Source organism: Pelophylax lessonae (genome assembly GCF_965119305.1).
Source record: "Pelophylax lessonae genome assembly, chromosome: 2".
Lineage (NCBI taxonomy): Eukaryota > Metazoa > Chordata > Amphibia > Anura > Ranidae > Pelophylax > Pelophylax lessonae.
The window spans coordinates 191,545,801-191,571,760 of record NC_138769.1 but is presented as its reverse complement, the minus strand read 5'-3'; the positions used below and the strand labels follow the sequence as shown (position 1 = coordinate 191,571,760).

Below are 25,960 nucleotides of genomic sequence, written 5' to 3'. Positions count from 1 at the left end.
TATTTAAAAAAAGATAGAGTAACACTCACATTGCTTTTCGTCTTGTTTCAAGCATAACATACGATCCTTTGCCGATACGTCACTTCCGGTTTAGCTATCCTACGCGTTACGCTGCGTCGTCACGCAGCTTCTTCCAGGGATCCCTGGAAGATCCCTGGAAGAAGCTGCGTGATGACGCAGCGTAACGCGTAGGATAGCTAAACCGGAAGTGACGTATCGGCAAAGGATCGTATGTTATGCTTGAAACAAGACGAAAAGCAATGTGAGTGTTACTCTATCTTTTTTTAAATAAAATTTATGGGACGTACTTCACTATGTTGGCCCCAATTTGATTTTTTTGGAGATACAAAGAACCGCTTATATCCCCTGGAAGATAGCTGCATTTACAAGGGAGATATAACCAAGGATTTATAATGGTACAATAAGGAGGAAGGAACAGCATACTGGGGAATACAACCTAAGGCTCTTTTAAAGGAGCAGTGAGGTGAGCGCATAGGACACCTAGTGGGCACCGCACGAAGCACCTGCATGTGAAATTTGGATTAAGAAGATTGTGTTCATCACATTATATATTTATAAAAATAATTTTAAAAGGACACTTCAGCACTTTATTGGTTATCACTTATTTAGAGCACTTTTTATATTTAAATAAGTCACCGATTTTAATTTTATATAAATTTTTCACTGTATAATGGATTGATATAGTTGGTTTCAATAAGATTTATATTTTTTTAATGAATATTTCATCACCTATTATATTTATTGTATAAATCATATCGGATTGTATTATTGTATACATTAAGACACATCAATTTTAATATTATTTAAGAAGCACTTTGGCACTTTTTCACTTATTTACATATTTATATATTTTATTTATGTTATTTAAGCACTTTTAAAGCGCGGTACTCCCCCCAACTTTAATACAGAAAAAATAACAGAACTGCAATGACCAGACCATAAAAAAAAAATAGACAATCCAATAAGATAAAGGCCGCAAATCCGCGGCCACGGCAAGGAAGCCGTAAAGAAAAAAGATGGGGGAAGAAAGAGAAAGAGCAAAGCAAGGAGCAAGAAGGGGGTCAGAATAGGGAAAAAGGGGAGTGTGCAATATCAAGACGATTATATGCGGGGGGATTCATTAATCGTCCTCCGAGTCACGAATCATATCACTCAATTTAAGTTATCAGTAAAAGTAAGGATCAGGCTTAATGGGTAACAAATCTTTTGAAGGTGTCAGAGAATGTAAATTCCAACCAGGGTCGCCAGACTCTGTGGAATGAAGAGTCGGTTTCTTTCTTTATGGCAATTATCTCCTCCATTTCATAAAAAGTTTTGGTTCTATCAATCCATTCTTTTATAGAAGGCCCAGACTGGGCATTCCAATGTAGAGGGATGACTGCCTTTGCAGCATTGAGCAAGTGTCTAGTAAGGGATCGCTTATATTTCCTATAAGATTCGTTGTGCACATGTAAAAGACAGCAAGCAGCATCTAGCGGTATTTTAGTGTTAGTAATGAGCTTTATCAGGTGTATAACCTCTCTCCAGAATTCCTGTATGATGGGGCACTCCCACCACAGATGCAAGAAGGTCCCTCTCTCCTTTAGACACCTCCAACATCTGTCCGAGATCTGCGCAGACCACACCTTAAGTTGCACTGGGGTGATGTACCAATGTGTCAGAATTTTATAGGAAGTCTCTTGCACTTTTGTGCTTAAAGAGCATTTATGTGTGAAGACACACGCTTTTTCCCATTGCTTGTCTGTAATTGTACAATTTAAATCTTTCTCCCATAACGATTTGTTTTTGTCAGACAAGGCTCCACAAGACAGAGATAGCCATTGATATGCCTGTGAGGTAGTTTTGGTGCGCAGTGTCTGTCCAAGGCAGATCTCCTCCAGAGCCGTTAGAGGGGTGGTCAATTGCAATTTGGATTTTGCGTTTCGAAAAAAGTTATGAAGCTGCACGTAGTTCCAAAAGGAAAGATGAAAATCCTTGGGTTTACTATTATTAAATTCTTCGAGAGAGATCAACCTGCTGCCAGAAATGCAGTCAGCAACTCGCAACTGCTCCCTGTGGCGGTCCCCCTCGCCTGATTCAGACTTAAAATCAAGGCCTGGGGTAAAATCCGGGTTGTTTGAAACTGAGGTCATCAACCCAAATTTGGTAATCAGATAATGTTTGGTTGTGACACGGTTGATGATGTCCAGGGTAGTGGATATTAAAGGATGCTGTTTAATTTCTAAAGGGTAATTTTCGGGGCTTGACCAAAGGAGATTTTGTGTAAGGAAATTAGTACAGTCTCTTTCTAGGGCAACCCAATCTTTTTGTGAAGCATGGCAGTGCCAGTCCACAACTCTCGTGATGTGAGTGGCTTGATGGTATTTTGCAAAGTTTGGCAGACCTATACCTCCACTGTGCTTAGAACGTTGTAGAATCTGAAGGTTAATTCTCGGTCTCTTATGTGCCCATAAAAATTGTCTCTGAATGGTATTAAGTTTACGGAAAAAGCATGGCGGGATCTTGATCGGCAGAGCATGGAAAAGATATAGTAGGCGTGGAAGGATTACCATCTTCAAAATAGCCGCCCTCCCGAACCAAGAAAATTTCTTTGTGTTCCAGCTCTTAAGATCTCTGCTAATGTCCGCTAACAGAGGAGTGAAATTTGCATCATAAATCATGTCAGTTTTGGGAGTTAAATGGATACCCAAATACTTCAAAGATCTAGGCACCCATCTATAGGGACAATTGGCACGGGTTAAAGATTTAGTATTTTCAGATAATGAGATGTCCAGAGCCTCAGACTTTGAGTGATTCACCTTAAAGTTTGATAAAAACCTGAATTTTTGAAAGTGTAAGTTAAGGCTGGGGATAGATATATGCGGTTGGGTAATATAAAACAATAGGTCATCGGCATAAGCCGCAACCTTGAATTCTCTGTCCCCCACCCTAAAACCATGAATAGCATTATCTGCTTTGATATGTCTAATTAGCGGTTCCAACGCCAAGATGAATAGAATGGGTGACAGGGGGCAGCCCTGTCTCGTTCCATTTTTTAAGTGTAAGGGCGTAGAAAAAACATTATTGACCTTAACCCTAGCCATTGGATTAGTATAGAGTGAACCTATCCATCCCATCATGTTGTCCCCCAACCCGAGATGTCGACAGGTGGCAAGGAGGTATATATCTTATGTAGCTCTACTCCCGTAGGAGCCACTGGTGAATATGGTTATCTCCCACCCTGCACCGCCAGGCACACAAATTTTCCACACACTCTGTAGACAGGAATTAATCCTTGCTGCTGTGTTTTTTTGTATTTGATTAGGGGAATTGAACTTGGATGGGGATATTGTTATTATGGGATGCCCACTTGAAAACAAGGACATTTTCAGGGACACATCCAGTATATACACACTGCTCCTCTTCTACCTTCAGCACAATCTTGCTTGTAGAACTACATCTTGCAGGACCAGCTAGCACTGAAAAGACTATTCAACACAGTCTCAGTCCAAATCCAGAGAAAATGCCTTTTGCAGGCAGGGACCCCAGCAAAAAGAGAGGTCTTGGTGCTAACTGTTCTATTTCTGTGGCTACTGCTCCCAGTACCACCTCTTCAGGCACTGCCAGCCTGCCTGGCTTCAGTTGGCCCTTTCCCTAGCCCTCCTGGCTACTTCTCCTCCCAGACTGACTCTATATCCACCCCAGACTGCTTGCACCTAGTCCCTTCAGGCATGCCTCTCAGTCATCTGACTGCAACACTTACCAGCCCTCTGGCTGTCTTCCTCCCTGGAGATTTGCCCGGCAGTGTTCTCCTACTGTCCTCTCCTTGCTCCTGTGCCCCCTGGTCAGGATCCCTCAGTGTGTCATGAGAAGAGGTCCCTTCCATACCTGAGCCAAGACCTGAGTTTACCCCCAAGACTAGGGGCTACTCTCAAAGGCCTCTGGCAGCCTAATACTCCATCTCCAGCTTCCACTCAAACTCACACTGCCCAAGCTGGGCTGACCCTGAGTATTTGAGGGGGCCTGCCCCTACCAAATTTGTTGGGGATTGGTCAGGGCCCTTAGAATACTCCAGGCAGCTCCTCCTAGACCCCTCCCTACTTCTTCTGGAATCTTCTCCAAGTTTCGGGAAAGCAGGGGGAGTTACCAGAGATGCAGCTGCTGAGTTTTCCCAGCCCTCCCTGGGTCACTCAGCCAGCCCAGATTAACACACAGGCTTTGCTGGCAGCCAAAGCCTGACAATTTACCTACTTTAACATGAAAAAACCTAATTCTAGCACTCTAGAAACGATAGAGGGTGCTACACTTATATGTGTGAGGGAGTGATCCATTGTTTTTCTTTTCTTTTTTAAGTGCTCAGTGTTCTACTTTAACAAATATAGATAATGTTAAATCTACATATTGTAGTTTTGTATTTTGTATTGTATTGTAGTTGTTTTTTTTTTTTTTATAGCCTTACACAATTAGATAGCAGCAGATTGAACGGGAACATTTATTTTATTTTATTTTAAATTCAATTACAACATAGATTGTGTAGTAAATATTCCTTTTTTTTTTTTAGAATAGTGTTTTTTGTTTTTTTTTAGGTTAAAGCATAAACTGACTTTTGGAACACAGCATATTTTACTTTATTTAATTATTGTTTTTTTTAAATCGAAGGAGTGCTTAGTGGAGGTCATGTTCAGTAACGACAAAAACAGCTCTCTTCTGCTTAATGCTAAGACCTCTACTAATTTGCTTTGGTTCATAAAAAGATTATTGAAGATGGAGAAAATTGTGATCTTTTAATCTAAATACTATACAGCAGCCTTTCTCAACCCTTTCAAAACAGGGAACCCCTACTAAAATCACTATATCTACAACTCATGATACATTAGTGTGATGGTCATTAAGGATGATCGAACTTTTGAAAAGTTTGGTTCGGCCAGAACATCCGAACTTCCCGAAAGTTCGGCCCGGATTTCAGAACCCCATTGAAATCAATGGGACCCGAACTTCGGTAATCAAAAAACACAATTTTTAAGCCCTAAAACCCAATAAACGCCCCTAAAAGTGCCCAGGGTTCTGGGTCATGCCCCATTAACTATTAATCACACAAAAAAAGTTCTTAAAAATTGTCATTTTTGATAAAAAAGCCAATTATTGAAAAAATTAAAAAAAAAAGAGATTTTTTTATTTTGACTTTGGATTTAGTATCTGGGGGGTCTAAAAGGTGTGCATGTGAAGTTTCAGCTCTGTAGCATGTCCAGAACCATGAAAAAAAAAAGATAATTTTTCAGTAGAACAGGGATGTGGGTCGGGACCCTCCTTTAACTTTAACACTTATATGATCTTTTTTTCTGGTTCTGGACATGCTACAGAGCTGAAACTTTACAGGTACACCTTTTAGACACCCCAGACACCAAATCACACAAAAAAAGTTCTTAAAAATTGTCATTTTTGATAAAAAAGCAAATTATTGAAAAAAAAAAAAGAGATTTTTTGATTTTGGATTTCAGATCTGGGGGTCTAAAAGGTGTGCATGTGAAGTTTCAGCTCTGTAGCATGTCCAGAACCAGAAAAAAAAAGATCGTTTGTATTAGAACACTTTCTTTCAGGACAGGTAGTTAGCTTCTCTCCTGGTTTAATAGCAGGCATTTTTTGGGGTTCTTTGCAGTCAGGAAAAACATCTGAACTTGTGTATAGTGGTACTGTGCACAAGTTCTGATGTTTTGCCTGCCTCCAAAAACCCCCAAAAAATGGCAGCAAAAACACACCTGGGCATTTTTTTTTGGACGCTAGCGGTTTTTTTGGCATTTTTTTGGGTTCTTTGCAGTCAGAAAAAACATCTGAACTTGTCTATAGTGGTATATATACACACATACTTATATGTTTATACACACCTAGACATATATAGGTGTGATAGTAGCAGAAATAAATGCTTGCACTAATTAAATCATTTACACAGATATATTTCTGCTACTATCACACTTATATATGTCTAGGTGTGTATATAAATATATGTATGTGTGTATATATACCACTATACACAAGTTCAGATGTTTTGCCTGCCTCAAAAGAACCCAAAAAAATTCCAAAAAAAACGCTAGCGTCCAAAAAAAAAATGCCCAGGTGTGTTTTTGCTGACATTTTTTGGGGGTTTTTGGAGGCAGGCAAAACATCAGAACTTGTGCACAGTACCACTATACACAAGTTCAGATGTTTTTCCTGACTGCAAAGAACCCAAAAAATGCCAAAAAAATGCTAGCGTCCAAAAAAAAATGCCCAGGTGTGTTTTTGCTGACTTTTTTGGGGGGTTTTTGGAGGCAGGCAAAACATCAGAACTTGTGCACAGGACCACTATACACAAGTTCAGATGTTTTTCCTGACTGCAAAGAACCCCAAAAAATGCCTGCTATTAAACCGGGAGAGAAGCTAATTATCTGTCCTGAAAGAAAGTGTTCTAATACAAACAATCTTTTTTTTTTCTGGTTCTGGACATGCTACAGAGCTGAAACTTCACATGCACACCTTTTAGACCCCCCAGATACGAAATCCAAAGTAAAAAAAATCAAAAAATCTCTTTTTTTTTTCAATAATTGGCTTTTTTATCAAAAATGACAATTTTTAAGAACTTTTTTTGTGTGATTTGGTGTCTGGGGGGTCTAAAAGGTGTACCTGTGAAGTTTCAGCTCTGTAGCATGTCCAGAACCAGAAAAAAAAAAGGATAGTTTGTATTAGAACACTTTAAACACAGGTAGTTAGCTTCTCTCCCGGTTTAATAGCAGGCATTTTTTGGGGTTCTTTGCCGTCAGGAAAAACATCTGAACATGTGTATAGTGGTACTGTGCACAAGTTCTGATGTTTTGCCTGCCTCCAAAAACTCCCAAAAAAATGCCAGCAAAAACACACCTGGGCATTTTTTTTTGACGCTAGCGTTTTTTTTTAGCATTTTTTGGGGTTCTTTTGAGGCAGGCAAAACATCTGAACTTGTGTATAGTGGTATATATACACACATACATATATTTATATACACACCTAGATATATATAGGTGTGATAGTAGCAGAAATATATCTGTGTAAATGATTTAATTAGCGCAAGCATTTATTTCTGCTACTATCACACCTATATATGTCTAGGGGTGTATATACAGACATATATGTATATATATACCCCCTATACACATGTTCAGATGTCATGTCTGACATCAAACATGTCCTCAAAAAAGCACTGACAGTGGCAGCCCCTGCAGCATAAAAAATGCTTGGCTGGTGAGAAGCCATAATGGTGTCCCGAAGCTATTCAGAGAAATGATCATTTCTCTATAGCGGTCACCCTGCTATGGAAGGGTTTTGTCACCCTGCCATAGCAGTCACTGTCAGTTAACCCTAAACTACACTACGGTCCCCTGACACTTCATACTTTCCCTACAGAAACTAAATTTTTGAAGCTAACTTAAGTGTAAAGGAGCACTCTAACTACACTAGATATCCCTTTCCTCACACTAAAAATAGCTAAATTACACTTTTAAAGTAAAATTAACAGAACTGCTTCCACTGTCTTCCATGTCCAGTATAACAATGCTAGGAATATAGCGGGGGTGATCTTATATACTGGGGGGCGTATTCACTAATGATTGGTCTAGGGACCCCCTAGTCACTCCAATCACATTCCTAGCATTCTCCTGCCCCCTCAATTGGCTTTTGCTAATGGTTCTGGTCCAATCACGGGCCTTTAAAGCCCATTTCCCGAAGCATTGCATTTTGGGCGGTTCTGGTTGCCGAATTCCGAACTTTTTGGGCAAAAAGTTCTAAATTCGTCCGAACCTCGAACACCCAATGTTCGGGCCGAACCGATGGTCGACCCGAACCGTTCGATCATCCCTAATGGTCATTGGGAAGAATTATCCCTTTACAGATAGGTAAAAAGAACAATGATGTCAGTGGGAAGGCAGAAATTGCTCATTGCTCAAGGAATCCCTAACAACCTCCAGAGGAAACCTAGGATTCCATGGAACCCTGGTTGAGAAACCCTGCTATACAGTATGTGGGTCTCTGAAATTTTTAAAATTCATTTTTTATTTATTTATTTTTAATTTAAAGCTGAATTCCAAGCAGCTGAATACATGCAAGCATGGGTTATTACAAACTAATTTAGTGTCCTTTTAAAGTGTTAGTAAACTGCAAAAAAAAAAAGAAAAAAAAATTCCCTGCAAATGAATGTCATAATGTGCAAGTATTCAGCACATGCTAGCACATTATAAAAGACTTACCTGAAAACAAAGCCCTCCAGTGACGCGCTGTCACCACTGGCAGGGCCTTTGTTTTCACCTAGTCTTCCTTCTGGGTTTGCAGGCAGCCTGTGTTTGATTGGCCGAGATGCGATGACGTCACTCCTGCACATGTACGTGGGAGTCATGCCCACAGCACAACTCTCTCTATAGATGGCACGCCGTCTATTGAGAGTGCAGTGCCCATGCTCCAGTGACATCACCAGCACTGCTAAAGTCAATATCTCCTAAACGGTGCACCTTTAGGAGATATTTACTGTACCTATATGTAAACCTTGTTATAGGCTTACCTGTATGTATAAATAAAAAAGGTCTTTACTACCACTTTAAAAGCAACCCTAATTTCACTTGGTGTTAGCCTTTTCTACAGCAGAGCGCTACAGGGAATAGGAAGGTTAAGCACTAGCCAATAAGTTATACTGCAGTGCTGCAATGCTCATGAACAAAACATTGTTAGTACCTGTTAATAGGAGGGGAAAGCAGAGTTGCAGAGAGATAAGCTCATTAGCCTGCTACTTCATATCTATTATCCATTCAAAAACTGGGGACAGGGATAAGATCTAGTTGTATTACTTAAAGTGTATCTACAGCCAACATTTTTTGTTGTGCCAAAAGTAGGGAAAGGTTAAAACCTCTGTTAGGTTTTACTGCTGTAAGCTACCCTGTTAGAAAAATTGCCCCGAAAGCTTGCCATGCCTTGACTGAGACCAGCTGATTTTTGATGAGTGTGTAGCCCTTCCCACTCAACAGACGCCAATCAAATTGAGGACACATTGGAAAATATTCCTCAATCAGTTGCTGCAACCTCAAAATTTTCGGACATCGAAAGTGCTGTTGTCAGAATACAATGTTTCAGCATGGGGGATTCCTCCATCCACTTTGTTTGTGTGGATAGAGAAACCTCAAAAAAAAAAAAAAAAGCAGTATATGACTAGCTTTACTTACTATCTCAGGGACAACCTTATCACCAGACAGGAAGTAAAGTGAAGGAAACTCTGCTATGGTAGCACAGACAGAAGTAAAAATACAATTAAGTTAGGCGTTCTATCAGAATACCGCTACCTATCAGATTCTGCAACCGGAAGTGACGTTCGGACGTGAACAACTTACTGTGCATGCGACATCCATTCCAAAATGGCTGCTATGCATTCCAAAGACTTTTCTAATGTGACAGAACACGAAGCAGCGGCGGGCATCTTCCTACACCTATGCAAGTCTTGAATTTTAATTTTACATTTATTTTAGCAGTAAACTCACCTTATAGACTGAATAACAGTATTACATTTCTATTATTATTGTAATATAGTAAATATAGTGAGAAACCTGCAGGTAGAAGGTGGCGGTGGCCATCTTGGTACACCCCACACTGCTCAGCAACAAAGTGATTATATAGCGAAATAGAGTATTTCACTCAGTCACAGTGAAATAGTCTATTTCAGTCTATAGGGTTAGTTTACTGCTAAAATAAATGTAAAATTCAAGACTTGTGTGGGTGTAAGAAGATGTCAGCCACTGCAGCGTGTTCTGTCACATTAGGAAACCTATTGGAACGCATAACGGCCATATTGGAATGCGTGGCTCATGCACAGTAAATTGTTCTCGTCCAAATGTCACTTCCGGTTGCAGAATCTGATAGGTAGTGCTATTCTGATAGAACATAGGCGTGTGAATGATAGAATTCTTGTTGCCTTTTTATTTTTGTTTGTTTCCCAGTTGCAGATTTCTGCTTATTTCTAGACTGGTAAAATGTTGTCCCCAGAACAAAAAAATGATCAAAAACATATCTAATGGAGCCCCAATAGTAAAACCTGGCGGGTTTCTAAACCTTTCCCACTATCCCAAACTATAAGAAAAAAAAATACACTATGACCACATTAGAAAAAAGTCCAATCAGGCCGTGCTCTCTGACAGAGAATACAATTCAGAAATTAATTTATAGAATACAAATCTGTTGGTAGGTAACATAGCTCTGATATATGTGTTTCTGAAGTTCAATAATGCTTGAATGTACAATATGTAAAAACTAGATTTGTTCAAATCATGGCAAATTGCTTTTGTTGAATGTCTGAGACATAATGTATACTCATACATTGGAATTTTTGGAAGTGGTTTGAGCATGGGATAAAGGGAATTTGTCATCAATATCAATATTTTAATATAATATTTATTTCTTAATGATCAACATCCATTAATTTCTTTTCATTTACAGGAGTTTATTTCTTCCTTGCTGCATACTCTCAACAATGTAACAATTGACAAATAAAATTACCCACGCGGGCTATTCATCATTTTCATCATCACAAACAAAATAACATAACCACCATTATTGTTTCAAAGTGTGACACGCTCCCTTGTCATTTACAGGAAGGACCGTCTCAGCAGCATTTTAATAGACTAATTCCAAAGAAGTGCCATTTATAACAAAATATAACACTGTAAAATAATCTATTAGCTGTGTATTGTTTGTTCACATATACACAAGTCCTGTAACTGACCACAGGAACTTTTTTCTATTAAATGTGTCACTTGTCATTTCCAAAGTGCTCATGGATTCATAGTTACATAGTTAGGTTGAAAAGAGGCACAAGTCTATCCAGTTCAAACAATAAATATTCACCAGTTGACAAATTAAATGTCCCACCTATTGAATCATATTAGAGTATATAACAACCTAAGGACACCTGTGTTGCTGTCTGAAAAGTGATGCATGGTCAGGTGCACCTAACACTGCTGCCTCCTGAATGCCAACTTTTTATGACAGTCGAACAGAGTTTTGACTTGGGTTCGTGGTATAACTCTACTCAATTGAATTGGTCATGCTCAGCAACGGTACTGCCAACCTAATGTGATGGGGGAAACTTTTGTCATGCCATAGAGCAAAGCAGCCCTGGCATGTGTACAATCTCATCTGGCTGTCTTTGCAGCTTAAGGTATGTGGTTGTAAATAAAAAGAGAAAAAAAGAGCGCCTCTAAGTGTAATATTTATTGGTACATTAGAAGGATAAAATCGTAGAAAACGCACAAGTGTGATGATAAAAAAGGCTCTGATCTGGTATCTGAGATAGAGAGGTGGACGCCAATATCATCTACTGGCTTCAGCAATATTCGTGAAGACGGGAGCTGGCTCCTCAATGGCGCTTCAGGGTTTAAGTGGAGAGCAGCGGGAAGTGCATCGGCAGTGAGTGACGTTCCTCGTCTCTGAGATGCTATTCAATACAACACATTTCCCAGCATGCACCAAGCTCATACTGAGCATACGCGTCCTTTTTCAAGTGTAATGGTACAGGTTGAAGAGCCTGATATATGTAGGGGGAGACTAAAGGAAGATCATTGGGCAGGGAGGAAAGGGGGGAGGGATACACAATTAAGCAGCATAGTATGGATACTAAAAGAGCCAAAATAAGTGAACAAACAAGATAAATAAACACACATAATCTAACAAAGGCGAAAACCATTAATATGAATACATGAATTTTAATTAAAATAAAAAAGAAAATAGAAATAATGAAGGAATAAAAATAGTGTAGGAATAAAACAAAATATAAAAATAAACAAAAATAAAAGATAAAATAGAAATAATAAAAACAAATAAAAATAAAAACTATTAGATGGACTAAATACTATAATTATATACACTTGTGTTGATGCAGAGAAGCAAAGACTCAACGCATAGAGAATATATAAGGGACCTTTTCCAGCCAATGACCAGTGTAAATTATATAGCGACACATTAATATATGGATGCATACTACCAAAAAAAAGGAGTAATATACTGTGTAAGCTATATATAATATAATAATAATAAAAATATACCTTGGGGAAATGACACAGAAAGTATATAAGAGCATCAGGCTAAACATTAATAACAAATATATATAAAAAATGTATATAGTAAATTAAAAAACACACAGAAAACATGTTGGTGAAGAATGGTCCAATAATACCAGATTAAAATATAGTATTAATGTCCAGTTCTTCATTCAGGCCATTGGGTGCCAAAGTGTCTAGGGTATATATCCAAAAGGTTTCTCTCTGACAAAGTTTAGAAAAGCATTCAGCTTCGGAAAAGTGATTGGGTATGGACTCTATAACTCAAACATATAACCCTATAGTAGATTTCCCATTGACCACATAAAGCAAAGACGTATCATCTGGATAATTTTTATTATTGCACCATGGATAATGTAGTATATTGTCTCACATGCCCGTGTCAGTTATTATACGTTGGCCGCACTATTCGTCCTCTCAGACAGTGTTTTGGTAAACATCGCCGCTTTATAGAGGTGAGCGATGATCAACATATTGTGCCATGACATTTCCTAGAGGTCCATGGAAAATCTACTGTAGGGTTATATGTTTGGGTTATAGAGTCCATACCAAATCACTTTTCCGAAGCTGAATACTTTTCTAAACTTTGGCAGTGAGAAACTTTCTGGATATATACCCTAGACACTTTGGCGCCCAACGGCTTGAATGAAGAACTGGACATTAATACTATATTATAATCTGGTATTATTGGACCATTCTTCACCAACATGTTTTCTGTGTGTTTTTTCATTTATTATATAATTTTTTTATATATATTTGTTATTATTTTTTAGCCTGATGTTCTTTTATACTTTCTGTGTCATTTCCCCAAGGTATATTTTTAATATTATTAATATTATTCTTATATTATATATAGCTTACAAAATATACTACTCCTTTTTTCGGTAGTATGCATCCATATATTAATGTGTTGCTATATAATTTACACTGGTCATTGGCTGGAAAAGGTCCCTTATATATTCTCTATGCATTGAGTCTTTCCTTCTCTGCATCAACACAAGTGTAAATAATTATACTATTTAGTCCATCTAATAGTTTTTATTTTTATTTTTTATTGATTCTATTTTATCTTTTATTTTTATTTATATTTTTGTTTAATTTTATTTTTATATTTTTATTCTGTTTTTGTTTTTATTTATATTTTTATTATTATTTCATTATTATTTTTATTTTTATTCCTTCACTATTTTATTCCTTCATTATTTCTTATTTCATTTGGATTTTAATTTAAATTCATGTATTCATATTAATGGTTTTAACCTTTGTTAGATTATGTTTGTTTATTTATCACGTTTGTTTACTTATTTTGGCTCTATTAGCATCCATGCTATGCAGCCTGATTGTGTATCGTAATTGCTTCTGTCCCTCCCCCCTTCCTTCCCTGCCCAATCATCTTCCTTTAGTCTCCCCTACATATATTGGGCTCTTCACCCTGTACCATTAGACTTAGAAAAGGAGCGTGCATGCTCCGTATTGAGCTTGACGCATGCTTGCAAATGAGATGTTTTGTACAGTATCCCGGAGACGAGCAACGTCACTCACTGCCAATGCGCTTCACGCTGCTCTCCACTTACAGAGAAGCGCCATTGAGGAGCCAGCTCCTATCTTCATGGATATCGCTGGAGCCAGTAGATGTAGTCCACCTCTCTATCTGAGATACCAGATCAGAGCCTTTTTTATCATCACACTTGTGAGTTTTCTACGATTTTATCCTTCCAAAGTGCCAATAAATATTACACTTAGAGGCGCTCTTTTTTAATCTTTTTATTTACAGCATACAGAGTTGGCTTCAACCTCTGATAAGAGCTATAGCCCTGAGTGCCCAGCACCCTTTCCTTGCCCCTGGCCCCTTAATCCCATTTCCCTCCCTAGGGGATTTCATATGGACATTTACTGGACTGATTATAATCTTAGAATCTTTTTGATGTATTTTGTGGACTGGTATCTCAACTACCACAAACATTTATGGTGATCCTGAGCGCATGTTGTATTTATATAAGGGGGGTGGTTGTGGTGTTGTAGCTCCTGCAAGACACTTTGTGGACACAGGTATCAGATATGTCTATCAATGTTGAACAATGAAGAGTCTAACCACTGGAACTGGAGGGAAGGTAGGAGACCTCCCCGAGAGAAGTGAGTTTAAGGAAGGTGATAGATGATGCGATTTCCTTTTCCTGCTGAACTGGCCGAGATTTGAACCATCTTTGGCTGGCTTAATAGCACCTTTTTTCAGAGAACTTTTCGATTTAGGCCCCTTTCCTACCTGTGTGACTTGCCCTGCGACTTGACACTGAAAAGTCGCATGACAGGTCATACCCCTAGGTTTCCAAAGAGTACCATTTATATATGTGTGACTTCAAAATAGTCCCTGCACTACTTTGGTCAGACTCTGATGCGACTTGAGGTCCATAGACCTCAAGATCACACAGGCTTTGCTTCAAGTCGTGGCAAAGTCACGTTGAAGTCGCGCAACTTTCAGGTGATGCAAGTGTGAAAGAGGACTAACTATTGTCTTGGCAATGGTAACAAAAACATAAAACATAGCATTGGGTGACAAAAGACTCACCTAGTACATCACAACAGGTTAAACAGAACCGTGTTGAAAAATGTCAAGTAATACATAGACAAAAATACAATATTACCAATGCAGTTTAGGGTCCCATAAACATAGTCCCACAACATCTAATACAATGCTTTTTTTTTAAATGTTAGTACATTTGTGGAAGTTTAATTGTCCATTGAAATCGAATCTATGACCATATAGAGCTAAATAAAGCCATTCATAAAAGAGTAACAAAAGATTTTGATTGCCACAATGAGGTTGAGTCCGTTGGAAAGACAACATCTAAAATAGCACTTAAAAAAACACAACTTTAGATATGTATATGATATCAAAATAAGCTGCCAAATGTACACACTGGTTCCTAAAAATATTTGGTGGACTCTCCCACAAGATTATTTTTACAATCTTGTTTACCTCATATCTATGCACCTACGTGACACTAATAATGCTATGCCAATATATTATGGAGATAATAGCTACTTCATGGTGTAACACATTTCATATAAGGATAGTCTCAGGAAAAAAAAAATGCATTCACATAAGCTCAGCTTTCTTTCTCGTCAGTCAATTTTGTATTTTGAATAGGAGATGAAGAAAATTACATTGCAGGGGGAAGAAATAAATAAAAAAACTTTCAGGTTGTTAATATTTGTTTATTGTTTATAATGTATTCAATAAAAAATGTGAAGTAGGTTGTCTAACACACACTCTAAACTAAATACTGCATACTTCTTAAAGCAAATACTATATTTGTTGAAATGACCGATAAAATGACCAGCTAAATTTAACCACTTGCCCTCCGGAAGGTTTACCCCCCTTAATGACCAGATCACTTTTTGTGATACGGCACTGCGTTTTTTTAACTGACAAATGCGACACCGTACCCAAAACAAATGTATGTCCTTTTTTTCCCCACAAATAGAGCTTTCTTTTGGTGGTATTTGATCACCACTGCATTTTTGATTTGTTGTACTATAAACAAAAAAGTGTGATGATTTTGAAAACAAAAAAAAACAATATTTTTTACTTTCTGCAATAAAAAAATTTCAAAAAAAGGAAATTTCTTCATAAATTTAGCCCAATGTTTATTCTGCTACATGTTTTTGGTTAAAAAAATCCCAATAAGCGTATATTGATTGGTTTATGCAAACATTATAGTAGTACAAACTATGGGATATATTCATGAAATTTGTATGTTTTTTTTTTTTTTGTACTAGTAATGGCAGCTATCAACAACTTATAGCGGGACTGCGATATTGCGGCGGACAGTCGGACACTAACTGACACTTTTGACACTTTGTGGGAACCAGTGACACTAATATAGTGATCAATGCTAAAAATATGCACTGTCACTGTACTAATGACACTGGCTGGAAAAGGTTTAAACATCTAGGGCAATCAAAGGGTTAACTGTGTGCCTAACCAGTGTTTTTGTGTACACAGTGTGCTGCTTTTACTAGGGGAAGAGATTGATTCTAGTCCCTGCTTTGCAGAGACACAGAATACATCTCTCCCCCACTGTTAGAACTGAGATATGCCTTGCTTACATAGGCATATCTTAGTTTTCTGTGTATTTCCAATGATTGGGGGTGCCGTTGGACATTGAGTGCCCGGCACTCACAGATTGGCTTCTGCTGGGAATTATCACAGCAAACGTGGCCTGCCGGTGGTGCGTGCATGCCCGCTGCAGGCAGAAATGCAGAATCTCGTATATATACTTGATCCTGCACACAGCTGCTATAGGGTGGTTGGCAAGTGGTTGAAAGATCCTTCAATTATGTTTCAACTTGGAGACTAGAAACAACCAAAAGTTGTTAGTCAGTACTTGGGGAGCTGTCTAAGTAGCTTGTTTAATGTGATTCCAGACAGTGGTTTCATATTTTGTAGCGTGACAAATTTCTTCTTTAGGTATAATAATGTTGTACTGCATCAAAGTTGCCAGAGTGTTTGTGATAATAGTGATTCTCAATTTTCTGTTTTGTATTTCTTTATTATAGGGAAGATGCACCCATCATCATTGATGTGTGGTAGAGGTAACACATGTTTCACAACTTGACAAAGCAGTTAAAAACATAGAGACCCTGTAGCAGATGACTTTAATTTTTTTAAATATGGATCCACAGAGTTTCAATATCATCAGACGCTTCCAACTTGTTGTCTTTTAGTATTTTAAACTCCTAAAACTCCCACATTAATGTATCAATTTCTTCTGAGGAAGTAACCATAAAAAAGGCATTTATAAAGTCAGATAGGTTATCGCTGAACAGCTGTAGGCTCTTTGGAACATTGAGTTTAGGAACTGCAAGATTGAGAACTGAATCATGTAAGGACAATTGCTTCTACAAATAGCATCAAACTGTCACAAACACCTTTAGAGAAGACATCCACATCTCTGCATTGCAAATTTTGAGTATTTCAGGTATCTTGTGGTTTACAGAATACCCAAAACTCTTCGAAAGAGATGGGCCGAATGACCCCCTGTTCGATTTTTGCCAGAACTCTCGAACATCGTGAAAGTTCGGAGCCGAATAGCAAATCCCATTGAAGTCTATAGGACCCAAACTGGAAAATTCAAAAGTGCCCATTTTGAGAGCTTAGATGCAAGTTATTGGGCAAACAAAGGGTATGGGGGTCCAGTTACTGCCCAGAGGGACATGTATCAATGAAAGAAAGAAGTTTGAAAATGAGCAGTGATTTACTGATGCTTAAAGTGAAACAATAAAAAAAAATTCCTAGGGGGTCCCCTTAGTCTGCCTGTAAAGTGGTGCATCTGTACCGTGTATAGAACCTGCTGCAGCAAAAAAGACATTATGGCAAAAAAATACGATTTTCCCTGCAAGCTTTCTTATCTTATAAACAATGGTTTGGGGAGGCAGTCTGTATGATGAGGCCACAATTTAGTGCACTCAGAATAAGATTAGAAATTTTTGGTTAAATTCTGGTGTAGACTTTGGATAGAAAAAATTGGGCTTTGGGTGTTGGTCGTTCCTTCACACTGTAACCCTGCATCATCAAGTAGCAAGTGGCTGACCCTGTGTTCAAATAACTCAGCTGACTCCTCCATGCATGATGTTGGGGCAATGGCAGGAGTAGATGTGGACAAGGAGGCAGAATAGCGGCAGCTGCGGTGGACTGTGCACTAGTTTCTTCTTGGGTGACAAGGGATGGGGATGCTGTGGCTGGATAGCACAGGCAACATCACTAAACAGAGGAAATTATGCCCTGCCAGAGGACAGACCATGTCCACCTTTGCCTGTGGACGCAGTGCCATGGGAATGTCTGTCTTTCCTTGTTGGCCTCTCAGACATGATGGGGGGGGGCTTATTATCTAAATGTAATAGAGAAGGGGAAATGTGTTTTGGATGCATTTTAATCAATGAAAAGTGGTGTTTGGTGCACTTTAACTTGAGTACTCACACCACAGACACACTCCGCTGATACATTACAATATACTGCAGTAAAACTGCACGGATGCACTTCAATATACTGCAATAAAACTGCACTGATAAACTTCAATATACTGCAGTAAAAGTCCACTAACACATTTCAATAAACTGCAGTAAAAACTGCTCTAACACACTTACATATACTATCATAAAAGTGCACTAACACACTTCAATATACTGCCATAAACGTGCACTAAGGCACTTCAATATACTTCAGGAAAAATTCACGAATGCACTTCAATATACTGCCGTAAAAGTGCACTAACACATTTCAATATACTGCAGTAAACGTGCACCAATCAGCTTCAATATACTGCAGTAAACGTGCACTAATGCACTTCGATATACTGTAGTAAACATGCACTAATGCAACTCAATATACTGCAGTAAAAGTGCACTAATGCAGTGCAATTTACTGCAGTAAACGTGCACTAATTCAGTTTAACATATGCAGTAAACATGCACTAATGTACCTCAAAATACTGCAGTAAACTTGCACTAACACACCTCAATATACTGCAGTAAGCTGTGTTAAAAAAAACTCAGCTGACTCCTCCATGCATGATGCTGGGGCAATGGCAGGAGTAGCTGTGGACAAGGATGCAGAATAATGGCAGCTGCGGTGGACTGTGCACTAGTTTATTCTTGGGTGACAGAGGATGGGGATGGTTTAATAAGCCAGTCCACCACCTCCTCTGTAAGTTGTGGCTGGATAGCACAGGCAACATCACTAAACAGAGGAAATTATGCTCTGCCTGAGGACAGACCACGTTCACCTTTGTCTGTGGACACAGACGCGGCTGGCCCCTCACAGTGCCATGGAAATGTATGCCTTTCCTTGTTGGCCTCTCAGACATGATGGGGGGTGGGGGGGCTTATTATCAAAATGTAATAGAGAAGAGGAAATGTGTTTTGGATGAACTTTAATCAATGGAAAGTGGTGTTTGGTGCACTTTAATTAGAGTACTCACAACACAGACACACTCCACTAATAAACTTCATTATACTGCAGTAAAAGTTCACTAACACACTTTAATATACTGCCATAAACGTGTGCACTAAGGCACTTCAATATACTGTAGGAAAAATTCACTAATGCACTTCAATATACTGCTGTAAAAGTGCACTAACACATTTCAATATACTGCAGCAAACAGGCATTAATCAGCTTTAATATACTGCAGTAAACGTGCACTAATGCAATTTAATATACTGCAGTAAACATGCACTAACACACCTCAAAATACTGCAGTCAATGTGCACTAATGCAGTTCAATATACTACAGTAAACGTGCACTGATGCATGTCAATGTACTGTAGTAAATGTGCACTAACGCACACCTCAATATACTGCAGCAAACGTGCACTAATGCAGTTCAACATATGCAGTAAACATGCACTAATGTACCTCAATATACTGCAGTAAACGTGCACTAACACACCTCAATATGCTGCAGTAAACTGCAGGGCCCTCTAATTCCTCCTGTATTGTATTATAACTGTATTGTCTTCCCTCATATTGTAAAGCGCTGCGCAAACTGTTGGCGCTATATAAATCCTGTATAACAATAATAATAATAATAAACCTGCTCTGCAACACTAAACTGACACTAAGGTAAAAATGAATGGTCGCACTATAATCACACTGCACTATCACTATATTTACACTAAACTGACACTAAAATAAAAATGAATGGTCGCACTTCATTCATGCTGCACTATCACTATATTCACACTACACTTACACTCATAATAGAATCACAACAGCCCACTGTAGCACACTAACTTGCTAGTAGCAATGAACAGAGCCTTGTTCTATCTATCTCCACTCTAATATCACACTGCAAATGGCTGCTCTGAGAAAGGATCCTTTTATAGTGGGGGGGGGGGTGACTCTATGAGTAATGAGCCAGTTCACTGTGGGTTGCTCAGCGGGTCGAATAAACTGTCAACTGTTCGCCACAGGGGTGAACAGATAATGTTCAGCCAGAATTTATGCTCAGTGAAAACCATAGTTACTATGTTGCCTGCATCCACACATAACTTAGAAACTCCCTCTGAAATGGTTAAATGGAGAAGATGAGATAAGCAGCCTTGGTTCTGGTTAACAGCCTTCTTGTTATGGTTACTGATCAACTTCTGTAGGCCATTAGGTATGACCATATTAACATTTGCAATGTCTACTGACAAGCCTACGTACAACCCTCATGTGTCTGCTAAATTATTTATATAGCATTTGCAGAACTGTGCAGATCAGCTTCCCCAGCATTGCAAGTTGTATTTTACTAGAAGAGGGATCAAGAAAATGAACTAGCAAAGGGAAAACATTTTCACCGTGGACACCATTTCTTCCATTCATACACCATTCATAAGATACATAGTTCCCTTCTCACAATATAAGTGAGAGTACTAGTGCATTTTGGTGCCAGTGCATTATTGGTTATGGCTGTACAATTGTAATGTTCATATATATCACTTTGCAATTACAAAGAGAAGATTCTTCTGAATAGTTGACTTACTTGGTCAGGTTTAGTGAGGGGTAGGTTATGTTGATTCAACGACCCTGTAATAAACGCTTTAACTTCAATAATTTGGTAAAATAGATACGTTTTTAGACTGCAAAAATCAACTTTTTGCTGAGCTCTATACTCTCTACAGATGCTTTCTCTTTATGGACTGTACTCTTACAGTTTGTGCATTTTGCAGTCACTAAGACCTTTATGGGCTATCGAAATATCAGGACAGCATACTGCGCAATAAATGCACTATATTCCTTTTCTTGACTTTTTAAGGAGTAGGAAAGCTATCGTATAACTTTTATTTGTATGAGAAAGTACAGTATATTTTCCATCAAACAACTTCAAAGCAGTGTTGAAAATCTATTTGTATCTACTATTGCAGTTTTCTCTTGATTTTGCCTCTTTTTTTGTTGCTGTCTGTCCTGAAAAAGATATATAAATCATAAAAAACGTTATAACTCATCTAAAAATCAGAACCATTCATTTTTGCTAAGCAAAATAATGTCACAAGGACTAGGGGAAAAATATTCAATATCAATTACCGTGTGTCAGTTCTATCCAGTGATGAAAAATCTTGTCATGAGGTAGATGTCTGTGGACTTGCTTGGCAGAAGAAATAAAGATGTTTTGATTACTCTTGGTTCAGTGGATGAAAATTTGTGAATTATTGGAGAAGGCTTCTTTTTTTTTTTTTTTGGATAACCACATAAGAAACTGAAAAACCTCAGCGCAATGGGCAGACAAGCATGCCTTTAAGGAAGAGGATGTGCAATAAATCAAAATGTTCTATTGGTGACAGGTTTAACCTTCGGCAGACTCTTGCAGTAGGCAGATTCAGATTCAGGCTTGACTGTGGGTACAGGGTGTAACAATAGTTCCTTGAATGTCACTGGTAAGCTTCCAGGAGGAGATACAGGTAACTAGGATGACTGTAGGAGTATCTGCTGCTGAAACAGGAAACCTCAACACAAAGAGCAAATGTGCATCACAGTTAGGGACAATGGCAAAAGGAAAACTCACCAGGCGATGTTGGTGACAGTTCTGATCTTGGGCAGATTCCTGGAAGAAGACAGAAATGCATTTTTTTGCACAAAAATGCCCATAAAACCCTTCTAATACATGTGGCAGAGCAACTTCTTCTCTTTCTGCTTCTTCTTTCCTTTTTCTATATAGTAAATCAAAACAGCCTCAGTCTCAGTAACATGTAGCCACCATAAAATATCTGGCATGTCTGTGTGTGTCCCCTCCATTCATTTGTCCTGTGTACAACAAATGTTGTCATGTACAAGTTGTCCTTCTTGGCTGTTTTCCTGTGCTGTGGTGCCTGTAACAGTGTTTGTGCCCTGCCATATGTCTTCAAGCCTCCAAGCCCTAGTCAGTTCAAAAGCAACTTGTTTTTTTACAATGTTGCCTACATTTACACATAGTATACTTCCTGGCAACAGCAAAGTACTTAAGTAATTACCCACAACCACCACCATCCACCACTTGACACTCCAGGCTCAAGCCACACATTGCTCCACTCCTCAACAACCTTTTTTGAGTCTACCCCAACAACACTTACACTCACACACAACTTCATTGCACTCAATCTGTCAGATTATACGTGTAACACAAACAGCTGTTTAGTTCCCCTTTCACTGTCCTTGACTTTCCTCTACCCCTTCTCTCCTCCTGGTCCTCCAGTCCATTCACACGCTGCACTCCTGCAGCAGCCAGGTCTCATGTTCTGTTCTCTGTTCCCGAACCTCCTTTTTATGCAATTGTCCTGGGAAGGCAGAGCTAAAGGTGCCTGTGCACACCTCCCCTCCCTGTCCCCTCCCTCATCACTACAGTGACAAACAGTTGTCAACAGGATGAGCAGCGTGACTCACGTGAGTGACATCATGTAATATTTGCAAACATGTGGCAGGCTGGAGACTTGTAGTTAAGATGTTGAGTGCTGGTAACACACGCAAAAAGACAGCAAGATCCCAGGTATGTATATAATGTCATAGTTACAGGATATTGTATGTATATTTTGTTTATTCAGTTTTTCTAAATCTTATTTTAAATAGTTACTGCACCAAAAACTTACATTTCACATATCGGTAGTGTGAGACAATCTAACTGCAAACCTGGATTATTACAAAGTGTCCCCACACTACCTGTAGTAATTATTATTTTTTTTAATTGATTATGAAAACCAGAAACACCCTTTGGTGGATGGGAAGTATGGTAGGGAGTCTTTAACACATATAAAATGCCAGCATGTGGATTATTCCAAAGTTTGACCTACAACTGGGGTATTACTAATATAATATTTCCTTTTTTATACCACAGATATGTATAGAAAATAGCCTAAATGAAAGCAATTACTTTATGGGCACTTTTTTTTTTACTAAATAACCAATATATTAAATTAGATTTAATTGCAATGCTATTGCCTAATCATTTTTTCTGTTGTTACAGATACGCATGATCCAAACAATAAAAAACCAGTAATGGTATACATACATGGAGGGTCCTACATGGAAGGCACTGGAAACATGATCGATGGAAGTATTCTCGCAAGTCATGGAAACGTCATTGTTGTTACTGTCAATTACAGGCTTGGTGTCTTGGGTGAGTCCAGTACTGTGTTAAACTCCCATATTACCTTTTCTGTCATTATTATAATTAAAAATGATGACATCTGAACCCAGTTTTGCAACTTTGGCATGTGTTAGTAAAATTGTACAAATCATTGCAAATACTGATATATATATATATATATATAAACTTGCCCAAAATAGTATTTTTTTTAATTTAGCTGTACATTTTTTTACATTACCATGGCGCAGTGTTTCTCAACTCCGGTCCTCAGGGCACACTAACAGGCCATATTTTTAGTATTACCTTGGGGAGATACAGACTAGAATACTGCAATCACTGAGCAGCAAATGATATCACCTGTGATGTATTTCAGTTTTCTTGTAAACCTGGCATATTAGCGTGCCCTGAGGACCGGAGTTGAGAAACACTGCTATGGCGCACTACCAAAATAAAAAAAAAGTAAAAATCCATTAAATAAATTCTACTCCTGACATTTGCAGTGATTCCACGTATGCATACATTATTTGTTGTTTGTTCTCATAGTAAAAAATAATAGTGAACATTTTTTTTTTCTCTACATAAACACACTGACACGAACACTGACTCAAAGAAAAAAAATGCTTTGATTCTACCTAAAAAAAGCTGACCCTGACTTTTAGGTGTGGCCTTTAAACCTGACTGTGACCTTTGAGTCACTTTTGTGAACGAGAACATAGAGGTGGGTTTGATTAAGTGTTCATTGTGACAGCTAATCACAGACATTACAGTGATTATGTGTTTGAGAGATGATCCTCCCAGTCCTCCCAGCACAAGACTAGGAGTTGTTGGTGACAGCTCAGCCTCCATACTAGGAGCAGGTTATGGAAAATGCTTCTAGCACAATTACACTGAGCACATATATACTGCACTTCGAAAGAAGACCCACTTCTTCAACGCCGCATATACAGTACAGTATGTGTGAGCTTGGCATAAACTAGTTAAAGTATATCCTAAGCCTGAACATACTGTATATGCCAAATATGTTGTTGCACAAATGTCCCTGTAAAGTCAAAAGTGTTCATTTATGATATACTTATATTTTCTCAGTTAACTAATTTCAGGGGATCCTACTAACAAGGTGTATCCACAATTATTTAGTTTTTTTTTGGATGGGTGACAACACATACTGAGCTTAGCTACAGCTTTGTCACTATTTCTTGCACACTCCTTAGTTGGACTAGAAACTGCTCTGCATAGTACTGGCATGTTCCACCTTAGCCAATACCAGAAAGCTTTGGCATTCAGCTGCTGCTGGAACATATGCATATTTTGAAAATCCAGGCAAACAGTCCACAGGACGTGCACAGTCTTGGAAGAAAAAATAACTAAAAAATTGTACTCACAGTAAATAAATAATAAAAAAGTGATATTTTGTTTAACTGTGCTCTGCAAAACATAGTATTCTTTAATTTAGCTCTACTTTAAAGGAGAACTGCTGACTATTGATATTAAACTATTTACATATTCTCAACAAACACCAGAGATCCAATGAAATTCATGTCAGATCTCTGCATTCTGCTCTACCCTCTTCCAGAGTAAGGTTACCAGATTTTCAAAAAGGAAATTCAGGGACACACTGCAGACTAAGCAAATTTTTAACCAAAACCAGAATACCCCACCCCCATTTTTTGCCACAAACACAAAATCATGTTCTGATTTTCAACATACCTGCAAACAATTGGTCACAGATGTTTGGAAAAAGGGGAAGAATTTGAAGGTATTTAGATAAAATGTTTTGGGCAGAATATTTAGAAAAATTATGCAATATGTGACACATGCCATGGAGAATTGTGAGTGTAGCCAAATTGTGGTAACAGTGGGAGAGGCTGACAGGTGTGTGCTTAAGTAAGATCTGAGTAGGCTCTTTTCATGGTCAAGAGTTAATAGCGCACAGACTGCAGGCGTCAGCAGTGTGTATGGCAGTGCAGAGATAAGTGAATAATGGCATAGAGAGTATGTAGAACAGAGTGCAGGGGTCAGGAGTAAGTAACATACTGAGCCTGGCAGTTGCTTGTTTGCATCTGTGGGCAGTAAGAACCAGCAGGCAAAATAAAAAATAAATAAAAAGGCAGCCCAAACAATATAGTTTTGTTGGACCAACTGTAATCCTCCCCTAGCACCAGCAGACTTCAAGGCAAAGGGGGAATTGCACTGAAATAGGAGAAGGCCAAGACTTTTTTTTTCTTCACTATGATGATACCAGCTTCTGTGCTCAGTGCTCAACCACCACTTATCAGACTTGCAGCACAGAGCCAGGGAAAGTGCTCTGAAACTCCTCCTTGACTCTGTTGTATAAGTATGACAGCAATGGTGGGCATAATGGCAGAATGTTTGTTTTGTGGGGAAAGAACCTTCTGAATGGGGACTGTCCCTGGCAAAAAGAGATGGATGGTAACCACATCCCAGAGCACCTGCTCCGTCTTTACATTTTTGATTAGAAGGTTGCCAACTCACTGCTGGCAGGGTGGAACAAAATGATAAACTGATGGAGGACAAAAGTTGAAAATATTTCTTCTCTGAAATTTGAGCATGAGTTACTCAATAATACTTGTAGCTAAATAAGTCATAGAGGACTTAAACAAATATTTGACTGCTTGGTACATAGTCTCAGCACAGCTCTACTTTAAGGAAAATGTTAAACTTTTCAATTGAACCTTTTAAGCTATACCGCAAACTATGGAAAATACATTTTGTTTCCACAGTAAAATGTACATCTAGAAA

General features: G+C 38.5%; 1 protein-coding gene across 2 annotated transcripts in view; it reads left to right on the top strand.

The window, feature by feature from the left end:
* The window catches only part of NLGN4X (neuroligin 4 X-linked), a 333,330-nt gene that overhangs the window by 131,054 nt on the left and 176,316 nt on the right, over positions 1 to 25,960 (top strand). For both annotated transcript variants that reach the window (XM_082245258.1, XM_082245257.1), the window contains one exon: positions 23,078 to 23,230. In XM_082245258.1, the coding sequence (XP_082101384.1) occupies positions 23,078 to 23,230 (153 nt within the window). The remainder of the gene's footprint in view (positions 1 to 23,077; positions 23,231 to 25,960) is intronic.